The following is a 27,777-nucleotide window of genomic DNA, read 5'->3' on the forward strand; positions in this document are numbered from 1 at the left end:
ACTTAATCACTCTAAAGCCATTCATGTTCCTATGTCCACGTGACTTTCGTGCAAGGATGTATCAAGAAGCTTAGCTGAGATTATACCATCTGTTGTAGCAATTCACTTCTACAAGTTTTGTCCACAGAGAAGCTATCCCGGGAATTACAAGGTAAGTACAAAGTATGTCTTGTTCCATTCAAAGAAGAATAATATATATAGAAGGAATGTGAATGCTGTGAAGTAGTAGCTGTGGTAGAATTTAGGGACTAGTGATTACGTTTCCAAGTATTTCCAGCTAAATTTTTTTTAAAAATTGCTTATAACAAATAAGCTGGTCCCGCATAATTAACTTTTTACTTTTGAGTGCACCCATCAGTAGATCCCGACTTGCCACACCTGGCTATCCATGAAGAATTTGTTTCCCTTTGCCTTTTGGAATAAACTGGGTTTTTCATAGTCTCTGAAGCAAAGATTGAAGTCTTTGAGGCAATTGGTGTTAGAGTGGATAACTATGCAGAGCAGTAGACATCTTCCAACTTCATTAACTCATTCTTGCCGGAATGTGGTTACCAGGATTTGAACGGTGTTCTTGGGAAATGATTTCTTTTTACCATTTTCCAGGTACAATGTTAAATGCTGGAGACATAAAAAGGGGGCAAACAGACAGGATTCCTGCCCTCCTGCAGTTAGTCTAGAATAGAGAAGCTTAATAATTATACAGATAATTAACATCAGTTATAATTGTAATAAGCACTACAAAGAAAAAGTACGTAGTCACAAATTTATATTTTTCACTGTTCAAATTTTTTTAAGTGCCTGTTGAGGCTCAGATAATTTGCTAATAAGTACAAGGGCTCTAATGGTGAGCAAAATACCAAATACTCCCTAATGCAGGTTTTGAGGGAGATAGATATTAATCCAACAATCATAAAAAATGTGCCAAGTGCTTTGAAGGAGAGCTACGGTTCCATTAGATTGATTTAGGCCCCCCACCCTTTTTTTCCCTCAAACAGTGTTCTGTAATGCTTTTAGGTGAAATAATACAAAATATCTGTATATCATATAGTAAGGGTAAGAATTATCATTCAGTTTATGTATGTATATGCTAGGTTACAAAGTCAAATATATTTCATTCTATGGGGCACAATAGAAAAAAATCTTGAAAACCACTGTACTAGTTGGATTGATTCAAGTTCAGGGGTCAGGGAAAGCTTTGAGGAAATGCTGTTTCAGCAGAGCTCTGAAGAATTAACTAGTGGGAAGAGACAAAGAGGAGCATAGCAAGTATCCAGAGCAGCATACACAAAGGCCCTCTGGGGGGCCAAGAGACCAAGGCAAGATGAAGGCCATCATGGCTAGAGTAAGACAGCAAGTGAAGGAGAAGGGGCCAGACACTGTAAGGCTTTAGAATCCCTTGTCAGGAGTTTGCTTTTACTCTGAGAGTAGGTGGGAACCACTGGAGGCTTTTAAACAGTGGAAATGGCTTAGTTTGCTGTTTTGAAATGATCATTTTCATCCCAGTGTGTGGAACAGAATCATAAGGCATGAGAGGATACATGGACATCAGTTGTCCGAGTGAGAGATAATGGGGGCTTGGATTTCCACGGTAGCAGTGGAGGTAGCATGAAATGGCTAGATTCCAGAGATTTAGGAGAGAAAACCTGGCAGGGATTTGAGATGGGTGGCAGTGAAGGAGAAGAAAGTATCGGGGATGAGTCCCAAGCTTGTGTGCCCCTTAGACGTTCCTTGAGACAAGGAATACTGGAGGAGGAGGAGCAGTTTGGGGGAGGGGAAGATCAGAGTTCACTTTGGGTATGTTGAGTTTGAGGCACCCTTGAGACATCTTGGAGGACATGCCTGAAGGGCAGTTGTGTTGTGAGTTTGATCTTAGAAGAGAACTGGAGAATTTAATGTGTGAGTATTAGATTATTGACGCTATGGGCAAGGATGAAGTCGTTTTGAGAGGATAGTGGACACCTTTAAAAAATAATACTAGTGTCATTGTGGGGACTCCATGTAGACCAATTACTACAATCCCCACCTACCCAGCCCCTTGCCCCAGGCTCAGATGCGGCCACATGGGCACAGACCCATGGACTGCTGATGGAAAGGTCCTGGATTATGCAGTTTGTTGCAGCCTGCATAGACTGGCTTTCCTAATATCCCCATTTTCCTACCCTCACCCCATCCCTTCAGACCCCTTCAGGGCTTTCTCTGCCTACTGAATGGCGTTAGCGCTCAGCCTGAAGTTCAGCACCCTCCCCAGCTCCACCCCGATCTACCCCTTCCATCTTACTGCAGACAGCTTCTCAGCACAAAGGATATACTTGAGTCAAGCAGCTTGTCTCCCCCTCACTCTGCCCTGCCTCTGCTCCCTGGCTTAAGCTGTTCTCTCCCTGGAGTTATGCTCTCCACCCAGCCTTCTCCCTGCTCACAGGCTGTTCTCCCACCCTCCAGGGTCCAGATCAAGTCCCATCTTTCCTGAAGTTTCCCCAACCCCCATAAGGACTAGAATATTCTCCTCCCTCTGAAGAATATCATCACTTAATGATCTGTACCTCTTATTTTGTATTTAGCAGATGCACATGTGACCGTCATTTTAGAATATGTTCTAACTAGATCATGTCTTGCACTGTAGCCCTTGCTGCTATTAAGAGGTGTTTCCAGAATCCTCAAACTCTTAAATTACTCTAGAAGCAAGTATAATGCTGAGTAGAGAATATCAGTTAGGATGCAGATGCTGGGGCAGAGGGAAGGAAGCAGGAGGGTGGCCCTATACTTGCTCATGGGACAGGCAGTTCACACTTGGGACTCAGCACAACTGTGGTCCTTCCCCATAGCTAAAAATTCTAATGATAGCTGAAAATGTGAACAATAAATCTGAGAATGCCAAAACTTCCTAACTTTCATGTATCCCCTACAACTCCCTACACTCTAAGGTCCCCTGTAGGAACAGGTTGATGGGGCAGATAACTTACTGATCACACTGAAAGCTGTCTGATCCTGTAGCATAAAGACTCAATGCCAATATGATGGGAGACTATCTCCCAACATGGGGTGGAGAAGCCTTTTGAGTCTTACATACAGTAAGACACTGACAAAAGAGGGCAGACAGTAGAAATGAAGGAATTAAAGGATTTGCCCATCTGGCCTCATTTGACCTCTCTGCACTCAGATTATCGACTCTACCTCCTCACATGATGCTCTTCTGTGGGTGTCGTGATGACCCCAGTGACCCCGAACAGCAGGGCTTTGCACCATCCTGGTAGGGATGACATTGTATTGAGCCAGGGAGCCACTCCCTGGTGTGGGCTCCCTGCTAAGCCCTGGTTATTTGCAAAATGCCAGACTATGGTCAGGAGTCTAGATTTTTTTTTTTTTTAATTTTATTTATTTATTTATTTAATTTTGGCTGTGCTGGGTCTTCGTTTCTGTGCGAGGGCTTTCTCCAGTTGTGGCGAGCGGGGGCCACTCTTCATCGCGGTGCGCGGGCCTCTCACTATCGCGGCCTCTCCTGTTGCGGAGCACAGGCTCCAGACGTGCAGGCTCAGCAGCTGTGGCTCACGGGCCCAGTTGCTCCGCGGCACGTGGGATCTTCCCAGACCAGGGCTCAAACCCGCGTCCCCTGCATTGGCAGGCAGACTCTCAACCACTGCGCCACCAGGGAAGCCCAGGAGTCTAGATTTAAGTGTATATTATAGGCAGTCATGAAATTGAATTATGTGAATGAGTTTTGCTTTGTTTTTTAAGGCAACAATATTTAATGTGGTCTAAAATACATAAAAAAGCAAATCCCTGGCTGTTGTGAATATAATTAAACTAACAGATACTACACTTGATCTTAGCCAAAAGGCTCAGAAGCTATGTGTGAATTTTTAATGCTTAGATTTCAGCTTTAGTAGATATTGTTGACTAATAATAATTGACTTTTTCACCAACAGTGCATGAGAGTTCCAGATATTCCACAACCTCATCAACACTTGATATTGTTAGGCTTTTAAAACTTAACTCTTCCTGTGTGTGTGTGTGTGTGTGTGTGTGTGTGTAGTGTAGTGTTATCTCATTGTTTCATTTTGCAGTTCCCTGATGACTAATGAGGTTAAACAACTTATATGTTTATTGGCTATTTGGATATTCTCTTTTGTGAAGTGCCTGTTAAAATCTCTTGCCTATTTTGGGATCTTTTTCTTATTGATTTGTAGAAGTTTTTTGCATATATTGGATATGAGTCCTTTGTCAGATATGTGTGCTACAAATATCTTTTCCCCCTCTGTGATTTGCTTTTTCACTTAATGGTATGGTGATGAATGGAAGTTCTTAACTTTAATGTAACTCAATTTATCAGTATTTCCTTTATCGTTAGTCTTTTTTGTAACCTTTTACGAAATGTTTGCCTTTTCTAAGGCCATAAATATATTCTCCTATTTTATCTTCAAGCTTTTTTTACCTTTCACATTTAGATCTACAGTCTATCTGAAATTGACCTTTGTTTATGATATGAGGTAGAGGTCAAGATTTTTTTTTTTCTAGGTGAATATCCAGTTGGTCCAGAGCCATTTATTAAAAAGACCTTCATTTTCCTACTGCTTTGCAGGGCCAGTTTTGTCATAAATCAAGGATCCATATATGTGCGGATCTGTTTCTGGACTTTTTTTTTCTGTTCTGTTGGTCTCTTTGTAAGCTCTCATGTCAATACCACACTGTATTAATTGCTTTCACTTTAAACTAAGTCTTGACATCTGATAGTATAAATCTTCAGCTGTGTTGCTTCTTCTTCATGATTGTCTTGGCTTTTCTTGGCCCTTTGCATTTTATTTAAATTTTAGAATTAGTTTGCCAATTTACACCCAAAAATGTGGTGGAATTTTGATACGTGGGATCTATAAATCAATTCAGGGAGAATTGATGTATTTGCAGTATTGAGTCTTACAAGCCATGAACGTGGTATGTTCCTCTATTTAATCTAATGTTTTATAGTTTTCTGTGTAGAAGTCTTATAATCTTGTGTTAGAGTCCTAGGTAATTAATGCTAATATAAATGGTATCAATCTCTAATGAAAATTTTTTTTAAATTTTTATTTTATATTGGAGCACAGTTGATTAACAATGTTGTGTTAGTTTTAGGTGGACAGCAAAGTGATTCAGTTATACATATACATGTATCTATTCTTTTTCAAATTCTTTTCCCATTTAGACTATTACAGAATATTAAGCAGCATTCCCTGTGCTAAACAGTAGTTCCCTGTTGGTTATCTATTTTAAATATAGCAGTGTGTATATGTCAATCCCAAACTCTAATGAAATTTTTAAAAGATAACGTTTACATGGTTTGGTTTTTTTATGTAGGAATACAATTGATTTTTGTATATTGACCTTGTATCCAAAGACCTTGATAAATTACCTTACTATTCTTTTGGATTTTCTACATATAAATATGTCATCTAGAAATAATGATGGGTTTGTTTCTTTCCAATCCTTATACTTTTGTTTTATTTTTCCCTCTCTTTTTGCACAGGCTAGTACCTCCAGTGCAGTGTTGAACAGAAGAGATGATGGAGACATCTTTGTCTCATTTCCAATCTTGGGGGTATCTTTTAATATTTCACCATTAAGTGGGATGTTTGCTTTAAATGTTTTAGAGATTTTCTTTGTTAGGTTAAGGAAATTCTCTTCTATTCTTAAGTTGCTAAAAATGGTTTGTTTATTGTTTCTTAAAATCATGAGTGGATATTGATTTTATCAAGTGCTTTTTCTGCATCTATGGAGATAGCTAATTATACACTTTTTCATTTTTATTCTATTGATATTTATCTTTATTCCCATTGATTAATTTTGGAATGTTAATCCAGTCTTTCATTCCTGAAATAAACTCAACCTGGCAGTGTTGTATTTTTCTATCCATAATTACTTTTGATAAGATTTTTGCATTTATTTTCATGAAATATCAGCCTCTAATCTTCTTGTCAGGTTTGGTATTTTTTTTTAACATTTTTTAAAATTAATTAATTATTTTTTGGCTGCATTGGGTCTTCATTGCTGCACACGGGCTTTCTCTAGTTGCGGTGAGCGGGGGCTACTCTTCCCTGTGGCGCGCGGGCTTCTCATTGCGGTGGCTTCTCTTGTTGCAGAGCACGGGCTCTAGGCAGGCGGGCTCAGTAGTTGTGGCTCACGGGCTCAGTAGTTGTGGTGCGTGGGCTTAGTTGCTCTGCGGCATGTGGTATCTTCCTGGACCAGGGCTTGAACCCGTGTCCCCTGCATTGGCTGGCGAATTCTTAACCACTGCGTCACCAGGGAAGCCCCCAGGTTTGGTATTAAGGTGATGCTGAAATCAAAACAAGTTAGGATGTATTCCTTCTTTTCTGGAAGAATTTGTGTAATTTGATATTTCTTTCTTAACCATTTGGGTGAAAAATTGATGAAATGCTTTAGAACTAGTGTTGCAGACCGTGTTTTGGGAAACAGTGGTCTAGAGAGCAAAACTTAAACATGAAATAGTCAGTTGCTGTTGGTTTGAATGCTCTTGTTTTATTCATTTCCTCCCTTAGGCAGCACGGGCCTTTCCCTTCCTGGCTCTGTGGGGCTCGGCTAAGTCACCACATAGGAGAGCAGTGAGCCATTTGAGACCTGAGCCTGGTCCTCAGGAATTCACTCTCTCCCTGCCAGCAGGAGGCCTGCCCCAGCCCTGCTCAGCCATCTCCACATTCCTCTGACAGAATGAATGCCCTGGATGGTGTCCCCTTCAAGGTGCCCAAGGGCTTTGTGATAGGCACGGAGCCCCTCCCTGGGCCAGAGCTCAGTGTCCCAGACTGCAGGGAGCTTCTGCTGGGTTCTATGGTAAGTGTATCTCTCTGTCTGTCTTCTCATCCCTGGCTCTGTGGGTCTGATGCTGAGCCTCATGAGGTCCCTTGTTCCTTGATTTTAACTGGCAGCCTGTCCTGTTCTGGTATATTCTAGGAAGTTTGGAAATAACCCAAGAGGAAAAGATATTTCATGAAGAAAGCTAGTGTCCTGGTGTTGGGGGCTATTTAGTGGGTCTTATTTTAAGTTTAGAATAACTGGAAGGTTGCCTGTATGGAGTGACTGAGAGTCATAGCAAGGATGCTCCAATTCCTCTGTTCTCTATCAGCCTGCTGCCAATTCTAAAATTCCACCATTAGAATCACTTCGTTGGGCTAAGATACTCTCTCCAGAATCCTCCATTAAAATGCAGACAGTTACATGGGACACATCAGAAGGGATTACTATTCCACAGACCCAAAGCACATCTACCCTGGGGGCACCTTGAGGCACCCCTTGCCCCACGGCTCACACACTGGGATATGCACCCAGTATATATGGTGGTATCAGATACCCTCAGGATAAACATGATTATTTAACTTCCAAGTGAGTCAAATTTACTTGAAGATTTAGGAGGAAACCTATTGCATTTATATTATAACACAGATGTATCATGGGGTAGAAGGCAGAATTCACATGAATTTTGAAAAAATGAAAGAAAAGGATTGCAGAGAACTGTGGAGCTGGCGTTGGGTCTCTTGGGACTGAGTCCTCGGGCTCTTCTGTGCTCAGCGCTGTCTGTGGGCTAACTTTGTAGGAAAGTTTGAGGATCTAGTTCAGCTCTCACTCACTTTGCATATGAGGACCTGAGGCTCAGAGAAGGGAAATGATTTGTCCAAAGATAGTGGCAGTGGCAGGACTAAAACCAGGGTCCTGACTCTAGATCATTTCCTGATAGCTAAGGGAAGGATTGGAACATGAGAGCCATCAGACAGATAATGTTCGAGGGCAAAAAAAAGGGTTGTGGGAAGTGAGGTGCAGAGAGCATAGTCCAGGAAGGAGAGGCCTGGGGAGGGTCAGGTGGAGAGGCATGAGTGGCCTGTGGGGACAGGAGCAGGAGACTTATCTGCAGACCCTGGAGTTGCACTTAAGCTCCTTAAGACCCAGAACAGAAATAAGCTTTGTAAAGCCCAGAGCACAGTGTCCAGGGGCCCACGCTCTGTGGGGCAGGAGCTCTTGCTCTCCCCAGGCAGCCTGTGCTGTGGGCCCTCTGGCAGTAGGGCCAGTATTGTTGGGAAGAAGAACTTGCTTTACTAAACTCCAGGGGAGGTAGACTATCACAACTTTTCCCTCTCTGCTGGACTCAAGCCAAGCTGGGAAGAGGCTATTCTGAAGGTTACTTCTCGAAGCAGAAATGTGCACCCTTCTGCCAAGTCTATGTCTAGTGTCCTAGCCCATATGCTGGCCCTGGCTCTGCCTCCTATTCTCAGGGTGGGCATCTGTACTCCCTTGTGCCTGTTTCCCTTCCTGAGCCTCCATTTCTTTTACTGCTGTGGCAAATAATCAAATAGAGACTCCAAGTATGATTTACAGCCTCTCCTGGTCAGTCTTCCAAATGTACTGGGCTGTATTCCCAGTGTTTGGAACTTGAAACACATTTTCCCATAGCAACAATGTTATAGATAGTAGTTAGATTACCAGATGAACCTGTAGTGGCCTAAAGAGAAAAAAATAGCTACCATTTATTGAGCACCTGCTATGCACCAGGCCCATGCTAGGTGCTCTTTATATGTTCACTCTTCTCTCTCATTTTTTTTTTTTTTAATTTTATTTATTTATTTATTTATTTGGCTGTGTTGGGTCTTCGTTTCTGTGCGAGGGCTTTCTCTAGTTGCGGCAAGTGGGGGCCACTCTTCATCGCGGTGCGCGGGCCTCTCACTATCGCGGCCTCTCTTGTTGCGGAGCACAGGCTCCAGACGCGCAGGCTCAGCAATTGTGGCTCACGGGCCTAGTCGCTCCGCGGCATGTGGGATCTTCCCAGACCAGGGCTCGAACCCGTGTCCCCTGCATTGGCAGGCAGATTCTCAACCACTGCGCCACCAGGGAAGCCCTTCTCTCTCATTTTTATGACCCGTTTAGCAGGTGGGTGTTCCTTCCCCATGGCACAGGAAACCAAAGTTCCCACCCAGGTGACCAACAGGGTCATGTGGCTTGTAAGTGACACAGCCAGGACTCCAATGTGATCAGACCCCAAAGCCCATGTCCACTCCCTGCACCCTACTGCCTTCCCAAGGAGTCTCAACAAGTCTGTGTTTTGTTGTTTCATCATAGTTTCATCATCCCTTTAATCAGAGTTAATTTCCCTTTTGTCAATTAAAATTTTTAGAGAGAAAATATATTCATGCAGTTTGAAATGAAATACATATATATACATGTATATATATGTATATATAGGTATAGCACAAGGGTCAACAAACATTTTCTGTAAAGGACCAGATAGTAAAAACTGGCAATTACTTAACTCTGCTGTTGTAGGGAGAAAGGGCCATAGACATTACAGAAAGTAGTGGATGGGTATGGCTGTGTTCCGAAAATACTTTATTTATAAAAACAAGGTTGGAAGTCAGTTTGGCTCCCAGGCAGTTTGCCTACCCTGAAAGAGTGAAAAGCCTTCTACTGACACCTTCCCATCTGTCCTGTCCCCACCTCTACTGGTGACCTCTGTCACTCATTTTTTAAAATGTATTCTTCTGGAGATTCTTATGTTTGTATACACAAGCAAATACAGCTATTTCCTCCTTTTTTACACCAAGGGTAGCATTTTATATACACTGTTCTTCTTGATTTTTTTCACTTAATATATTTTAAGACCTTCCATATCAATACATAGAAAGCTTCTTCACTTTGTTTTTCACTGTATTGCGTTAAATGAATACATCGTACTTTATTGAATGAATCCCCTCTGGATGGACACTTGGGTTCTTCCCAGTCTTTTGCCATTACAAACAATGCTGCAGGGAAAGACTATGCAGATGTCCTTTTGAATTGAAGTGTATTGCCATATTGCCCTCCATAACGATTATATTGATTTACATCCAACCAGCGCTCTACAAGGGGCCTGTACCTCAGCTCCACTCCCCAACAGAGAGTCATAAGATGTTGGATCTTTGCCCAGGGATAGGCAAATGGTATCTCAGTGTAGTTTTATTTTGCCTTTCTCTTATCCTTAGTGAGGTTGAGCAGCTTTTCATGTGTTTAAGAGCCATCTGTATTTCCTTTTCTGTGGACTGTCCATATCTTTTGTCCATTTCCCTGTTGCGCTGTTGGTCTTTTTCTTATCTATTTCTAGGCACTCCTATATTAGTATGTGTTATCAGAGCTGTTTTCCTTCCAGTTTGTCATTTGCCTTTGACCTTGCTTATGGGGTATATTTGCCATGCAGATTTTCACATGTGCGTGTGTGTACTTTCATGACTTCTCAATTTCAATTCAGAGAAATGTTTTCCCACTTGAGGTAATAAAGGATTTCTCTCCTGTTTTCTCCTAGTACTCCTATGGTTTCATTTCATACAATTGAATCTTCGATCCTTTTGGAATTCATCCTTGTGTATGATGTGAGGATGGATCCAACTTTATTTCCTTTCAGCTGACTAACACCATTTTTGACTAACACCATCTTCTTCCCATTGCTTGAGATGCCACCTTGTTATTTACTAAAGTTCCATAGATATTAATTTCTATTTCTGGACTTTCTGTTCTGTACCTTTAGTCTATCTGTGCCAGTGCCTTAGCTTTAATTATTGAGGTTTTATAATATATATTAACAGCTGGTAGGGCCAGTCCCCCTTATTTCTCTTTTTGTCCCCAGAGTTTTTCTGGCTATTCTTATTTGTTTGTTTTTCATATGAAATTTAGAATCATCTTGCTTAGGTTCCACAAATCACAAGTGCTGGTATTTTTTTTTTTTCACATCTTTATTGGAGTATAAATGCTTTACAATGTTGTGTTAGTTTCTGCTGTACAACAAAGTGAATCAGCTATATGTATACATATATCCCCATATCCCCTCCCTCTTGAGCCTCCCTCCCACCCTCCCTATCCCACCCCTCTAGGTGGTCACAAAGCACCAAGCTGATCTCCCTGTGCTGTGAGGCAGCTTCCCACTAGCTATCCATTTTACATTTGGTAGTGTACATATGTCCATGCCACTCTCTCACTTCATCCCAGCTTACCCTTCTCCCCCTGTGCCCTCAAGTCCGTTCTCTACATCTGCATCTTTATTCCTGTCCTGCCACTAGGTTCATCAGTACCGCTTTTTAAAATTCCATATATATGCGTTAGTATACGGTATTTGTTTTTCACTCTCTGACTTACTTCACTGTGTATGACAGATTCTGGGTCCATCCACCTCACTACAAATAACTCAATTTCGTTCCTTTTTATGGTGGAGTAATATTCCATTGTATATATGTGCCACATCTTCTTTATCCATTCATCTGTCGATGGACACTTAGGTTGCTTCCATGTCCTGGCTATTGTAAATAGTGCTGCAATGAACATCGTGGTACATGACTCTTTTTGAATTATGGTTTTCTCAGGGTATATGCCCAGTAGTGGGATTCCTGGGTCATATGGTAGTTCTAATTTTATTTTTTTTAAGGAACCTCCATACTGTTCTCCATAGTGGCTGTATCAGTTTACATTCCCACCAACAGTGCAGGAGGGTTCCCTTTTCTCCACACCCTCTCCAGCATTTATTGTTTGTAGATTTTTTGATGATGGCCATTCTGACTGGTGTGAGGTGGTACCTCATTGTGGTTTTGATTTGCATTTCTCTAATGATTAGTGATGTTGAGCATCTTTTCATGTATTTGTTGGCCATCTGTATGTCTTCTTTGGAGAAATGCCTATTTAAGTCTTCCACCCATTTTTGGATTGGGTTGTTTGTTTTTTCGATATTGAGCTGCATGAGCTGCTTGTATATTTTAGAGATTAATCCTTTGTCAGTTGCTTCATTTGCAAATATTTTCTCCCATCCTGAGGGTTGTCTTTTCACCTTGTTTATGGTTTCCTTTGCTGTGCAAAAGCTTTTAAGTTTCATTAGGTCCCATTTGTTTATTTTTGTTTTTATTTCCATTTCTCTGGGAGGTGGGTCAAAAAGGATCTTGCTGTGATTTATGTCATAGAGTGTTCTGCCTATGTTTTCCTCTAAGAGTTTTATAGTGTCCAGCCTTACATTTAGGTCTTTAATCCATTTTGAGTTTATATTTGTGTATGGTGTTAAGGAGTGTTCTAATTTCATTCTTTTACATGTAGCTGTCCAGTTTTCCCAGCACCACTTATTGAAGAGGCTGTCTTTTCTCCATTGTATATTCTTGCCTCCTTTATCAAAGATAAGGTGACCATATGTGCGTGGGTTTATCTCTGAACTTTTTATCCTGTTCCGTTGATCTATATTTCTGTTTTTGTGCCAGTACCATACTGTCTTGATTACTGTAGCTTTGTAGTATAGTCTGAAGTCAGGGAGCCTGATTCTTCCGGCTCCATTTTTCTTTCTTAAGATTGCTTTGGGTATTCGGGGTCTTTTGTGTTTCCATACTAATTGTAAAATTTCTTGTTCTAGTTCTGTGAAAAATGCCATTGGTAATTTGACAGGGATTGCATTGAACCTGTAGATTGCTTTGGGTAGTATAGTCATCTTCACAATACTGCTTCTTCCAATCCAGGAGTATGGTATGTCTCTCCATTTGTTTATGTTATCTTTGATTTCTTTTATCAGTGTTTTATAGTTTTCTGAGTACAGGTCTTTTGCCTCCTTAGGTAGGTTTATTCCTATGTATTTTATTCTTTTTGTTGCAATGGTAAATGGGACTGTTTCCTTAATTTCTCTTTCATTGATAGTGTATAGGAATGCCAGAGATTTCTGTGCATTAATTTTGTATCCTGCAACCTTACCAAATTCATTGATTAGTTCTAGTAGTTTTTTGGTGGCATCTTTAGGATTTTCTATGTATAGTATCATGTCATCGGCAAATACTGACAGTTTTACTTCTTATTTTCAATTTGTATTCCTTTTATTTCTTTTTCTTCTCTGATTGCTGTGGCTAGGACTTCCAATATTATGTTGAATAGTAGTGGCGAGAGTGGACATCCTTGTCTTATTCCTGATCTTAGAGGAAATGCTTTCAGTTTTTCACCATTGAGAATGATGTTTGCTGTGGGTTTTTCATACATGGCCTTTATTATGTTGAGGTAGGTTCCCTCTGTGCCCACTTTCTGGAGAGTTTTTATCATAAATGGGTGTTGAATTTTGTCAAAAGCTTTTTCTGCATCTATTGAGATGATCATATTGTTTTTCTTCTTCAGTTTGTTAATATCGTGTATCACATTGATTGATTTGTGTATATTGAAGAATCCTTGCATCCCTGGGATAAATCCCACTTGATCATAGTGTATGATCCTTTTAATGTGTTGTTGGATTCTGTTTGCTAGTATTTTCTTGAGGATTTTTTGTGTCTATGTTCACCAGTGATATTGGTCTATAATTTTCTTCTTTTGTGATATCTTTGTCTGGTTTTGGTATCAGGGTGATGGTGGCCTTGTAAAACAAGTTTGGGAGTGTTCCTCCCTCCACAATTTTTTGGAAGAGTTTGAGAAGGATAGGTGTTAACTTTTCTCTAAACGTTTGATAGAATTCGTCCGTGGAGCCATCTGGTCCTGGACATTTGTTTGTTGGAAGATTTTAAATTATAGTTTCAATTTGATTACCTGTGATTGATCTGTTTATATTTTCTAGTTCTTCCTGGTTCAATCTTGGAAGGTTGTACTTTTCCAAGGACTTGTCCATTTCTTCCAGGTTGTACATTTTATTGGCATAGAGTTGCTTGTAGTAGTCTCTTAGGATCTTTTGTATTTCTGTGGTATCAGTTGTAATCTCTCCTTTTTCATTTCTGATTTTATTGATTTGAGTCCTCTCCCTCTTTTTCTTGATGAGTCTGGCTAAAGGTTTATCAATTTTGCTTATCTTCTCAAAGAACCAACTTTTAGTTTTATTGATCTTTGCTATTGTTTTCTTCGTTTCTATTTCATTTATCTCTGCTCTGATCTTTATGATTCCTTTCCTCCTACTAACTTTGGGTTTTCTTCTTCTTTTTCTAGTTGCTTTAGGTGTAAGGTTAGAATATTTATTTGAGATTTTTCTTGTTTCTTGAGATGAGCTTGAATTGCTGGGCGCTTCCCTCTTAGAACTGCTTTTGCTGCATCCCATAGGTTTCGGATCATCATGTTTTCTTTGTCATTTGTTTCTAGGTATTTTTTTTTTTTTTTTTTTTTTTAGCCTTATTCTTTTTTAAATTTTATTTATGTATTTATTTATGGCTGTGTTGGGTCTTCGTTTCTGTGCGAGGGCTTTCTCTAGTTGCGGCAAGCGGGGGCCACTCTTCATCGCGGTGCGCGGGCCTCTCACTATCGCGGCCTCTCTTGTTGCGGAGCACAGGCTCCAGACGCGCAGGCTCAGTAGTTGTGGCTCACGGGCCCAGCTGCTCTGCAGCATGTGGGATCTTCCCAGACCAGGGCTCGAACCCGCGTCCTCTGCTTTGGCAGACGGACTCCCAACCACTGCGCTACCAGGGAAGCCCCTCTAGGTATTTTTTTATTCCTTCTTTGATTTCTTTAGTGATCTCTTGGTTATTTAGCAGCGCACTGTTTAGCCTCCATGTATTTGTGTTTTTTACTGTTTTTTTTTTCCTGTAATTGATTTCTAATCTCATAGTGTTGTTGTCAGAAAAGATGCTTGATACAATTTCAATTTTCTTAAATTTTCCAAGGCTTGATTTGTGACCCAAGATGTCATCTATTCTGGAGAACGTTCCATGTGCACTTGAGAAGAAAGTGTATTCTTCCGCTTTTGGGTGGAATGTCCTCAAAATATCAATTAAGTCTATGTGGTCTACTGTGTCATTTAAAGCTTGTGTTTCCTTATTTATTTTCTGTCCAGATGATCTGTCTGTTGGTGTAAGTGGGGTGTTAAAAGTCCCCCACTATTATTGTGTTACTGTTGATTTCTCCTTTTATGGCTGTTAGCATTTGCCTTATGTATTAAGGTGCTCCTATGTTGGGTGCATAAATATTTATAATTGTTATGTTTTCTTCTTGGATTGATTCCTTGATCATTATGTAGTGTCTTCCTTATCTCTTGTAACAGTCTTTATTTTTTTATTTTTTAAAAACCTTTGTTTATTTTTATTTTTATAAATTTTTAAAATTTATTTTATTTATTTGTTTTTGGCTGCATTGGGTCTTCGTTGCTGCACACAGGCTTTCTCTAACTACAGTGAGCGGGGGCTACTCTTCATTGTGGTGGCTTCTCTTGTTGCGGAGCACGGTCTCTAGGCACGCAGGCTTCAGTAGTTGTGGCATGAGGGCTCAGTAGTTGTGGCTCACAGGCTCTAGAGTGCAGGCTCAATTGTTGTGGTGCATGGGCTTAGTTGCTCCACAGCATGTGGTATCTTCCCGGACCAGGGCTCATCCCCGTGTCCCCTGCCTTGGCAGGCAGATTCTTAACCACTGCGCCACCAGGGAAGCCCCCAACAGTCTTTATTTTAAAGTCTATTTTATCTGATATGAGTATTGGTATTCCAGCTTTCTTGTGATTTCCATTTGCGTGGAATATCTTTTTTTTTCTTTTTTTAAAAAAATGTATTTATTTATTTATTTTTGGCTGCGTTGGATCTTCGTTGCGTGTGGGCTTTCTCTAGTTGCGGCAAGCAGGGGCTACTCTTCATTGCGGTGCGCAGGCTTCTCATTGCGGTGGCTTCTCTTGTTGCGGAGTATGGGCTCTAGGCATTCAAGCTTCAGTAGTTGTGGCACGCAGGCTCAGTAGTTGTAGCTCACAGGCTCTAGAGCTCAGGCTCTGTAGCTGTGGTGCACAGGCTTAGTTGCTCCGCGGCATGTGGGATCTTCCCGGAGCAGGGCTTGAACCCATGTCTCCTGCATTGGCAGGTGGAATCTTAACCACTGCACCACCAGGGAAGTCCCCAACAGCCTTTATTTTAAAGTCTATTTTATCTGATATGATAATTGGTATTCCAGCTTTCTTTTGATTTCCATTTGCTTGGAATATCTTTTTCCATCCCCTCACTTTCAGTCTGTATGTGTCCCTAGGTCTGAAGTGGGTTTCCTGTAGACAGCATATATAAGGGTCTTGTGTTTGTATCCATTCAGCCAGTCTGTGTCTTTTGGTTGGAGCATTTAATCCATTTACATTCAATGTGATTATCGATATGTATGTTCCTATTACCATTTTCTTAATTGATTTGGGTTTGTTTTTGTGGGTCTTTTTCTTCTCTTGTGTTTCCCACTTGGAGAAGTTCCTTTAGCATTTGTTGTAAAGCTGGTTTGGTGGTGCTGAATTCTCATAGCTTTTGCTCGTGATTTCTCTGTCAAATCTGAATGAGAGGGCTTCCCTGGTGGTGCAGTGGATAAGAACCTGCCTGCCAATGCAGGGGACATGGGTTCGATGCCTGGTCCAGGAAGATCCCACGTGCCACAGAGCAACTAAGCCCATGTGCCACAACTATTGAGCCTGTGCTCTAGAGCCCGTGAGCCACAACTACTGAAGCCCACACGCCTAAAGCCCATGCTCCACAACAAGAGAAGCCACTGCAATGAGAAGCCCGTGCACCGCAACGAAGAGTAGCCCCCTCTCGCTGCAACTAGAGAAAGCCTGTGTGCAGCAATGAGGACCCAACACAGCCAAAAATAAATAAATAAAATAATTAAAAAAAAAAAAAGACTCATTAGCCACCTTTCTTTAAAAAAAAAAAAAATCTGAATGAGATCCTTACTGGGTAGAGTAATCTTGGTTGTAGGTTTTCCCCTTTCATCATTTTAAATATGTCCTGCCCCTGCCTTCTGGCTTGCAGAGTTTCTGCTGAAAGATTAGCTATTAACCTTATGGGGATTCCCTTGTATGTTATTTGTTGCTTTTAATATTTTTTCTTTGTACTTAATTTTTGATAGTTTGATTAATACATGTCTCCGAGTGTTTCTCCTTGGATTTATCCTGTATGGGACTCTCTGTGCTTCCTGGACTTGACCGAGTATTTCCTTTCCCATGTTAGGGAAGTTTTCAACTATAATGTCTTCAAATATTTTCTCAGACCCTTTCTTTTTCTCTTCTTCTTGGACCCCAATAATTTGAATATTAGTGCGTTTAATGTTGTCCCAGAGGTCTCTGAGACTGTCCTCAATTCTTTTCATTCTTTTTTCTTTATTCTGCTCCCTGGCAGTTATTTCCACCATTTTATCTTCCAGCTCACTTATCCATTCTTCTGCCTCAGTTATTCCGCTATTGATTCCTTCTAGAGTATTTTTAATTTCAGTTATTGTGTTGTTCATCACTGTTTGTTTGCTCTTTAGTTCTTCTAGATCCTTTGTAAACATTCCTTGTATTTTCTCCATTCTGTTTCTGAGATTTTGGATCATCTTTATTATCATTACTCTGAATTATTTTTCAGGTAGGTTGCCAATTTCATCTTCATTTATTTGGTCTTGTAGGTTTTTACCTTGCTCCTTCGTCGTAACATATTTTTTTGTCGTTTCTTTTTTTTTTTTTTTTTTAATGGATGGGGCTGTATTCCTGTCTTACTGGTTGTTCAGCCTGGGTCTTTGGATCCTTTTATTCCTTAAGTCCTGTTGACTGTCTCATTATCTCTCAGTCTCTTTCTCTCCATGACTGCCTCATCAGTTCTGAAGTTGTCTTTTTCCCTCCTCTGTCCTTCACAACCCACTTATTTTGCTCCAATCTCTTTCTCTGTCCATTTATTCTGCACACACTTACAAATATCCCCTTGGGGCCAGAACTGCCCTGGGCCCTGAGAATACAGAAAGAAATAGGATACACTCAGGGAGCCACACTTAGAACAGCTAAGTTATGTTCCTCTCTCCAACATAGGGTCATTCAGGGGTGGGAGGGGGCAGTGCCTGTCTGCCGTTCTGCCTCCCATTTTCCCCACACACACCACTTCCCCCAGCCTTAACTGGCCATCATTGAGCATTGAAATTGCCTTTTGAGAATATTTATATTTTTTAATGGAGTTTTATATTTCCAGTTCTAAATTTTAATGGTAGGTACTGGGAATATTTTATTTTTGGCTCATTTACAAACTCTCAATTTAGATTATTTATGTGGGCTCCAGATTTATTTTTTAGGTGGCTTGATCTGTAGTGGAGAAAGCACTACAGTCAGATGGACAGAGGAATCCCAGCTCAACCACTCACCACTAATCTCACCACGAGCAAATTAAATTTTCCGAGCCTCATTTTGATAATCTGGAAATAGGAATAACATTAGGACCTACTAAGTAGAGTTCAACAAAAATTAGTGATTTTTACATTTCCTGGGCCCCAAAGTAACCTCAGATGGCAGTGAATGGGATGGAGGTAAGTACCACTCCACAGAGAGGTTGGCAGGCCTGGGCCGGCCTCCAAGGCCAACTGCTCAGTGACAAATGATGCTGGGCTGAAGTGAAAGCTTCTTTGCTAAGAACAAGTTTTGTTGGAGAATTTTTTAAAGCCCCTGTTGTTCAATTATATACTGAATGGCAAAGGGACTTAGATATTTGTTTTCACTGTTTCATTCTATTAACCTATTCCTCACTTTGTCCTTCCTGCAGTTTGCCATTAAATTGTTATTGATATCCATCCACCCCAGTGCTAGCTAAGACCAAGGGTGAGGGTAGGCTGCGATAATGCCTGGGGCTTACAATCAGAAGCTGTCCAGGCCTGGCAAGTCTATGCCTGAATAGGTTCCCCAGAGGCCAGAAGGTAGGGATGCGCCCCTGGCCCTGGTTTGCCTGGTGGAGCCTCATGTGGCCTTCTTTCCGCAGCACGACTTCAGCCTGGAGAGGAGGGTACTCTTCTGGGTGGAGGTTGTAGTCCGGGGACCCTGCCTGGTCCAATGCGATGCCCCGGGGGCAGCTTCAGCCCCTCCCGCCTGGCTCTTGCTGGTCAGCCCTGAGCAAGGGCTGGAGCCCATGCCTGCCGCAGCCGAAGGTCCTGAGGCCAGACCGCAGGAGCATCCTGAGGAGGAAGAGGTGGAGGAGGAGGACCAGGATGAGGAGGAAGCCTCCTCTGCCATGGAGGAAGAGCCGGATCCCTGCAGCCCCCAGCCCAGCTCCTCGGCGAGCCCCAGCCTGGGCCGACACGGGTGCTCGCTGGACGTGCTGCGCGGCGTGAGGTCGGAGCTGGCCGGGGCGCGGCAGCGGCTCTCTGAGTGCAGGCTGGCCGCCCGCCCCCGCAGTCTCCTGCACCGCATCCGCCACCGAGCTCTGAGCCTCTGCCCCGGCCCCGCGTCACCCCTGGGCCCGGCACTCCAGCTCCCCAGCGCCCCCGCGCCGCCCCCGGGCCCCGAGCCATCGCTCCCCAGCACCCCGGCGCTGCCCCCTCGGCCCTCCACGGCTGGCGCCGTGCCCCCGCTGCGGAGCCACAGGCCCGCGGTTGCGGTAAGGAAACTGCCCCCTTGGCCGAGGCCACAGCTCAGCAGTGAGGCCCCCGCAGTCTGGGTCTCCAGCCTGGTTCGAAGCCTCGGTCCCCTCCTCTCCGTGCTCCTCCTCCCTACCTGCTCTCACCTGGCCCTATACCATGCAGTCCTTCCTGCGGCCCTTTGCCTAGAATATTCCCTGCTCAGAGGTCCCTAATCCCTCTGTTTCTCACTGTGCCTTCTTTGCTTCTATTAGGACGCATGTCACAATAATTGTAATTACCCAATATGTGTCTGTCTCTTCCAATGGAATATGATTCTTCTAGGGCAGCGACTGGATCGCATTCATGTTTGTTTCCACAGCACCCAGCAGCACACTTGGCCCATAGGGGGTGCTCAGCGAATGTCTGTTGAATCAGGGAATGTGGCTCAGATCTAGGGCTTCCCACCCAGCAAGGCTTGCTGTAGGATGGGTGAGGGGAAGGCTCAATCAAGGAATATTCACTGTACAGTTACTTCCTTCAAGAGACTGGGTTGGAAGAGACCAGGTCAAAAGCACAAGACAAGGAGAGTTGGGCAAGGAAGTGTGAGACAAGGCAGCACTGTACAGTGGGAGGAATCAGGTATTGAGAGAGAGGTGAGGGTTGCTGCAGGATGGGAAGGCTTCAGGACAGAGGATGTGTACCAAGAAGAACTGGGAGCAGATATGAACATATGGTGAAGCCAATGAAGCTTAAGCCTCAGGCCCCTCACTAGCTCCTTCCAAGGCCTTGTACATAGTTTTATATCCATAACTGTCTTTTTTCTTTAAGTGGTCCAAATTGTGTAAGTATCAAACTCCACAAAACCTGGATCTGGAACAGATGGGTTACGTCAGGATTAGTAGCAGGAGGTGGCAGTTAGGCACAGCTTTCTTCCCCCCAGCAGTTCCACAGTCAGGCCAGGAGATGCAACAGAATAAGGCCAAGGTGAAATTAAATCCAAAAGACATATTCAAGGTCTGGCATTTCCCACTCACTGCTGTGTGAGCTTAGGCAAGTCACTGAACTGCTCTGAGCCATCTCTTCTCTACCTGTAAAGTGGGCAGCAACCCCTCACACAGTTATTTAGAGCGAACAAAGAAGAGGCTGTGTAAACTGCACAGGCCACACCCACATCACGGACTAGCTGCTGATGCCAGGATGGCTCTTCCCTGGTCCCAATTAAATTTAACTCTAGCAACAATCCTACAGCGAGGTTGGGGGGAGGATGGGGCAGATGTTCTGAAGAGGAGGAAACTGAGGCAGAGAGCAGGTAAGAATCTTTTTCAAGGTCACAAGGGTAGACTCAAATCCTAAGATTTGCATGTTTTTCACCTGGGGTAAAGAGCAGATCCTAGGATGAGGTCATGGCAGGGAAACCCCTGAGAAGATGAGGACGGGTGGGGAATTCACATGTTACATTCACTCTGCTCCTGAAGTCAGGGCAGCAGCTAGGCTTTTCTTGGGGAGGAGGGGACAGGGCGGTATGTTCGGGGTTAACAGATGGGTGCTTCTTCATGGGGGACGGGTTAGGGGTGATGCCAGCCAAACCAACTGACGTGCCTTCAAGCCACCCTCCTTAGTCCAGGATCTGTGTGGGTTTCCCCAACACCACAGGTGTACCCAGTTCCTACCCTACTCCATGCCCAGCCAAGCCCCAGTCAGCCAAACTCAAGAAGGAAGATCTGGCTGGGAAGATCACCCCTGCTTCCCCCTTACTAAGGTGTGGGGTAAAGAACCCTGGATTTGATTCTGAGTAGGGTTCAGGTCCCAAAAGTGTGTTGCTTACCAGGTCATTAACTTGTCTGAACCTTGACTTCAATATCTGTAAAATAGAATGAGCCTATCATATCTCTCTTTCAGGGTTGTTTTAAGCAGTAAGTATTATCATCTACTAGCAGTTTCTGTATGCCAGACCCTTTGCTAATCAGTTTTCTCACCTTGTCTTATTTAAGCCTTATAATAACCCTGTGAGTTATCTGGTATGATTGCATCCATTTTACACATGAGTAAACTGAGTAAACAGTAGAGAGCTGGGATTTGAATCCAGGTCTGCAGGACTCCAAGCTCCTCACAATATTAGCCTCTACACTCTGTAGAGAGGGTGGTACATAAAGGCATCTTTAAAAATGTCCTGCCTAGCCAGGTGTCACCTCCATGGTAACTGACACATCCACTTGTCTGTGTTTCAGTCCCTCAGCCTGTATACCTGCCTGCCACCTCCTGGGCAGGTGCCCCAGCCTCTCGCCACCCACAGATTGCACCCTGATTCTGCTGACTTGCTGTCCGCCCTGAGCCAGGAGGAGCAAGACCTCATCAGGCCAGTGGTCGCCCTGGGGTATCCCTTGCACAGGGCCATCATGGCTCTACAGAAGACTGGGCGGCAGAGCCTCAGCCAGGTGAGTGGAGGACCCAGAACTGGGGGGCTGTGGAGCTGGAGCCCGGTGAGTGGCCACACTCTTTTTATCTTCAACTTGAAGATATTTTATGTTTTTCTCTAGAGGCAGAATTTCAGCTTGGAATCAATTATTGGGGGTTATGAGCAAGTTTCTAGACCCTAATGCTACCACCTCCATAGGAGTTTATCAGGAATCCCCATGCCTACTTGGGGAGTCTCAATATTCTACTCCTGTCCCAGTCTCTGCCCCAGATACAGAAGACTGGAGCTTTGGGCAGCCACGAATCTCTCCAGAGCTGCCCAATAACACTTTCTGCAGCAGGAGAGATGTTTTATTCCTGTGTTGTCCAATACAGTAGCCACTAGCTGTATGTGGTTACTTGAAATGTGGCTAGTGTGACTGAGAATTTTAATTAATTGTAATTAATTAAAATTTAAAGGTAAATAGCCACATGTGGCTACTGGCTACCATATTGGATGGCACGGCTCTAACCACTTCCCTCAACAGTTTATCCGTACCCATATCCATCTCTCTCTCTTTCCATCTACCCATCCATCAATCTAGTCATCAGTATTTGCTGGGCACTTCGTGGGTGTTTACATGCAGCTAGGAGCTATGGGGAAAACCAGTATTGTAGGTTAGTTTCCCCAGGAAGCAGACTCCGATGGAGTTTGGCATACAGGATATTTATTAAGGAGACCCTTGGGAACAACTTCTGGGTAAGGGAAATGACAGAAGCAAGGATGGGTAGAGGGAGAGGCTGAGCTTTGTAGACCCAGTGACAGCCAACCCCACAGCTCGGAAGCATATATGGCCCTTCAGAGTTGTCCTAATTGGGGATGAGATGGTCAGGCCTTCATACTTCTGCTTCAGTCAGTCACCGATGTGGGAAGAAGGTGACTTGAGAGAAGTGATTCTCTGCAGCTAAGGCAGTTCCTGAAGGGACAGATAATTTCTGTGTGAGAACCTTCCAGGGCAGCACCTTAGGCTGATCTGAGATTTAAGAAGTTGCCTCCACCTTCAGCTGCCGCTGAAAAGCCAGGACCTTGGCCAAGAAGCTGTCTAGGAGGGCTGTGAGGGGCCAAGTCCGTGGTAGGGACTCTGACATGCCTCTTCAGTCCCTCCAGACCCTGTGACAAGGCTGAGGTCTCGGGCCATCACTGTGGGGGTCTGAAGATTAGCTGGAGGCAGCACAGGGCACTGGCCTCCCTGTGGGTGGGCTGGGAGAATCTCACTGCATCAGGAACGTTGTGTTTCCAGACATAGACTGACCACCTGCCTGGTGAGTCTTCTCCCAGTGAGCAGTCAGGGGCCAGGCACTAAGGGGTGGGCCTGAAGGGCCATTGGATGACTTCGTCTATCCTCCCCCACCAAGTTAGTATTCCTCTCTGTTCTGTGAAGCTCCACCATTAACTGAGCATCTCCTTTGGGTTCACAGCCCTTCTCCCTTTGAAAGACAAACACTACAGTAAATCCTTTTGAAAAGAGATGAACGACGATGGTCCAGGAGGGAGGGCATCAGGTGATAGAGACAGGGCACTTGGAAGAACCAAGGAGAGAGGAAGAGATACAAAAGATAAGCTTTGTCCACCACTCCTTCCTTCCTTCCACAAGGATTGATGTGTCCACTGACTGCCTGCAGGACAGGTGTGGGTGGCATGTGTGAGGGTCCATAGGCCAGGCCCAGACTTGCCATGGGACTTTAGACACATCAGGTCCCCTCTTTGAGCCTCACTTTCCCCATTCACAGAATGGAGGGGATTATGTGTTTATAATCAATAACTGCTGGAGGTCCCATCCTGGAGTCTGATGTTGACATCCTCACCTACCCTGGGGCCTGAGATAGGCCTGGTAACTGACAAAGCAGGAGAATCCTTACAAATGCAGATTCTCAGGACCTACTCTGCAGAGTCCCAATCAGTGGATCTGGAGTGGGCCCAGGGCCCTATCACTTTAAAAGAACTATCATTTAAAAGATGGTTCTGATATGCGTGGTTCTGATATGCAGCCTGGCTTGGGTCTACTGGTGTGGACTGAGTCAGAGATTCTCAACCTTGCCTGCACACAAGAATCACCTGGAGAGCTGTAAAAGTCCCAGTGCCCAGGCTGTCCCCCTGACCAGTCATACCAGGGCCTCTGGAGGTGAGCGTCAGCAGGTTATGGGTAGCGATACTGAGGCACCAGTAGTTTTAAGGCTCCCAGGTAGCTACAGTCAGCACCAAGGCTGAGAACCTTTGCTGTCGATGAACCAAGAGGTGAAGGAAGCATCCCCCATCTGCCCTGCCCCTGTTTTCACCTTCTGAAACCCTGTCTACTTTCAAGCCAGCTCAAAGCCCCTCCTCTAGCAGCTGGCCCCCCGATGGACAAGGCACTGGCCAAGAGGTCAGGTGATCTGAGCCCTAGTCCTGGGACCTGGGGCAAGCTGCCCGCCCTTCCTAGACTTCAGTTTCCTCAACTGTGCAAGGAGAGCTTGTTTGGGTGGTTTTCAAAATGTGCCCAGAGCAAGGTCCCTGAGGTGGGGGCACTGGACTCTGGGCTCCCTCCACCTGCCCACAGCTCTCCCAGAGCAGCTTCAACCTTACCCTGTTACTGTTGAAGCCCCCTGGTGCTTGGACAGTTCAGAAGCTAAAACAGTTTGAAAACCATTAGTCTGTTATGATCTGTGTTTTCTGCCCAGTTCTGAAGGTCTGCAGAAACCTGACCTGTTTCTCCTCCACTTATACCCGTAATTCTAATCATCTGGAGCCTTCATTTGGCAGACTCCCTGTAAATCCTGCTTTGATCTGCCTGGCACTCATGTCTTCCTGTATCTGGTTTATCTCCCCCACTGAGCTGTAAGCTCCGGATGGTAGTTCTTAATTCATTTTATAAACACAGCATACATTTATTGAGCTCCTTCTGCCTGCCTGCCATGCTGGGTTCACAGTGGTGAACACAGTGGTGAACAAGACTGACACAACTCTTCCCTCGTGGAACAAAAAGTTAGTGGATGAGAAAGACAGTAGAGCAATTACAAAGCTGTATGTGAGGGGAAGCATGGGGTGCTGTGGGAGCACCTGGTGGAGATGGGGGGTGGGGAGAGGCTCCCCAGGGAAGAGGAGTGAGGCTGGCCTTGGCCTTGGAGCCAGATGTGCAGGAGTCTGGGGGTGCTGAGGGAGCAGCTGGGCTGCTGACGGAGGTAAGCGGGGCCACTGAACCTGGGTTGGGAGGCAGCCCTTTATCCTGAGGGCAAAAGTAGCCCCTGATGACTAAGCAGGGAGTGGCTGGAAGAGGTGTTCCGCCCTGTGGGTCCTCCACTGTCCCCTCCCCTTTCCAGCGCTGGTGCAGGACTGTTGCAGAGAGTGGGGCCCACGGGGTCCTGGATGGCAAAGATGTTATGTGTCTGGCAGTGGGTGGGGTGCACAGCTGTGGGTGGGAGAGGAGGTTATCTTCTCACAGGTGGGTGCTCACCAGGGAGGGAAAGCAGCCTGGCTGGGTGGTGGGTAGGTACCCGTGTTTGAGCCCTGGCCCGGTCCCCACTTAGGTTCTGGGAACACCTTAGCCCACCCTGACAGCCCTCTGCCTGGATTCCAGCCCCCAGCTTGGGACAGGTGGTGAGGCTTTGCTGTCCACCTGGCCCCAGGGGAGGCCTCTGACCCTCTTCTGTTGGCTCATGGGTCTCTGGGGCCACGTTGTGTGTGGCAGGTTGCCCAGTCAGCCTGGCCCTGAGCTCAGCCTTAATGAGGCCCTTGTGTGCCTCCTCCACCCCATCTGCTGCCCCTGACACCCCTCTTAACCTCCTTCCCTCTGTGCCCCTTTCCGTCCCAGTTTCTCAGCTACCTTAGCGCCTGTGACCGGCTATTGCGACAGGGCTACGAGGAGGGCCTGGTGGATGAGGCCATGGAGATGTTCCAGTTCTCCGAGAGCCAGGTCAGCAGGGCCTCCAGCCTGGGCCACCGGGGAGGGGAGGTGTGGGGTGCACACACGAGCCTGGTGTGCTGGAGAGGACCAGTGCCAGAGCTGGCCTGCGGGCCACAGGAGACAGCCTGCTTGCTCAGCCCTGGGGAGAAGGAGGCAGCCCAGGGAGATGGGGCACGGGGAAGGCGAGAGGACCCAAGGGGAAGGGGAAGGGGAGAGGACCCAAGGGGAAGGGGAAGGGAGGGGGTAGGGGAGGAGGAAGGGAAGGGGTAGGGGTAGGGGAGGGGGAAGGGGAAGGGGTGGGGAGGAAGCAAGAGGGAGGGCTTTAGTGTTATTTAACTGAATCAACACAACAAACATTGACTTTCACTCCTTGTCAGACACCCAGACAGGAGCCAGATAGGTAGCAGAAAGGTGCTTGAACTCTGTGCTCGGGGAGTGTGCCGCCTACCTGGAAACCCAGAACGCATGCGGCTGTGGTCCCAGTAAGAGGACATTCTAAGTGCCTGGTGAATGTGACCTGTCCACAACTGGCAGTTGGCCCAGGCAGAGCAGTGTTCACAGAGGCTGAGGGAAGGATGCAGGGGTGGGAGAGATGCCGAGGAGGAGGAGCGGGGAGGGGCAGGGAAGTTTCAAGCACTGGGGCCGGAGGAGGAAGGCAGGCAGAGGCTGTGCTGTGTGAGACCTTGGCAGGGTTTGGGGCCTGGACAGAGACCCTGCGCTGTGCATCCTCTGGGCACCAGTATGCAGCCTTCCTCTTCCTGCCCCAGCGCAGCACCCGAGCACAGGGAGTCAGGAGTGAGCCAGAGTGGGGAAGGAAAGCCGGACAGAGAGAGCTGGCAGCCTGGCTGGGCTCTCCTTCCTTGGCACAGGAAGGGAGGTTTGAGCCCATGTCACTGAGGTACAGGAAGACCACAGGTGCTGCCCAGGATCAGGCTCACCTGGCCTGTGGGGGTCACAGCTTTCTGGGGGTATGTACAGTGGGCACCTGGGAGGGGGTTCCCCAGGGCAGAGGCCCAGCCTCACAGTCCCCCACGCCCTCTCTGCCTCCTGTTCCTCAGGCAGGGGAGTTCCTGCGCCTCTCGGAGCAGTTCAGCGACATGGGCTTCCAGCAGGACCGGATCAAGGAGGTGCTGCTGGTCCACGGCAACCGCCGTGAGCAAGCCCTGGAGGAGCTGGTAGCCTGCGCCCAGTGACCCTGGGCGCACCTCGCGGTGCCCACGCATCCCTGGCAGTCCATCCTGACTCTATTATGAAAACCACGTAAGAATAGCAGATTGAGGCACACTCATTGTAAAATGCAAATGATGCCAAGGGCGGGAATAAGTACTGTAAAGGTGGCAAAACTCTACCCATCTTAGGACTTCAACTGGGGCTCTTTAACAAAAAGATAGATTAACAAGAGAAAAATAAGAGTTTATTAATGCATGCGGCACACATCATGCCTGAGAAACTTCAATGAAAACTAACTCGAAATAGCAGTTTAGAACTCTGGCTTATATAGCATCTTCAACAAAGAACAATACATTTGTAGAGAAATGACAGGACAAAGGAAAAAACAGTTTTAGGCTTCCAAGGATGGCAAACTGTGGGAAGGTAAATATATGGGAGGGAACTCATGGAGTAAGGTTTGTTTGTAGGTTCCCCTGGTACACTTCTGGGCTGACAAGAATCTGTCTCCAGAAAAGGAGAATTTATATCCTGCCTTTAAGCAGAAAAGAGGGGAAGGGTAGAGAGAGCTTTTCCTGCATTTGCTGCTTCTTAATTGCCTTCAGCTCAAAATAATTATGTCGAAGAGGCATATTTTGGGGTGACAGTCTGGTTTCCTTCAATACCAAAAGAATCAGCTAAAAGAGTTGAAAGTGGTTCCTTGTGGGGAGGGGCAGATGGAGTTGCATAGGCGAGGAACTATGTGTTTTCGTATAAGCTGTGTAAAATGACCTATATTTGATTCTTTAAACTATGGGCATTAGTAACTTTGAGTTTAAGAAAATTAAAACAAATAAATGATGTGCTGTTCTTTGGGTCCTGTAGGTTTCTGGTCTTGGAGTGCAAAGAATATCTAACTGTGGGTCAGAAGACCTAATTCTGATTTTGGTTCTGTTGATGACTGGCTCAAGGCCTCTTTGGGCCTAAGTTTCCCTAGGATAAGTGGAGTGATTAGCCCTGACTGCTATCCATAAGAATGCCCTGGGGAGTTTGTTAAAATGTCCAAGTCCCC

The 27,777-nt window shown here is 45.1% G+C and overlaps 1 protein-coding gene and 1 pseudogene across 1 annotated transcript; one reads left to right on the forward strand and one right to left on the reverse strand.

Moving 5' to 3' along the window:
* Window positions 1-3,745: 3,745 nt before the first annotated feature.
* On the reverse strand, window positions 3,746-3,847 carry LOC132361544 (U2 spliceosomal RNA; annotated as a pseudogene).
* A 2,849-nt stretch (window positions 3,848-6,696) lies between these two features.
* On the forward strand, window positions 6,697-27,519 carry UBAP1L (ubiquitin associated protein 1 like). Its single transcript, XM_059915505.1, has 5 exons — window positions 6,697-6,816; window positions 18,648-19,262; window positions 21,453-21,659; window positions 25,467-25,568; window positions 26,618-27,519. Exons 1-5 carry the CDS (start codon window positions 6,697-6,699, stop codon window positions 26,750-26,752), a joined length of 1,179 nt encoding a protein of 392 aa, XP_059771488.1. The 3' UTR covers window positions 26,753-27,519.
* The last annotated feature ends 258 nt before the right edge of the window (window positions 27,520-27,777 follow it).

Source organism: Balaenoptera ricei, chromosome 2 (assembly GCF_028023285.1).
Source record: "Balaenoptera ricei isolate mBalRic1 chromosome 2, mBalRic1.hap2, whole genome shotgun sequence".
Classification (NCBI taxonomy): Eukaryota; Metazoa; Chordata; class Mammalia; order Artiodactyla; family Balaenopteridae; genus Balaenoptera; species Balaenoptera ricei.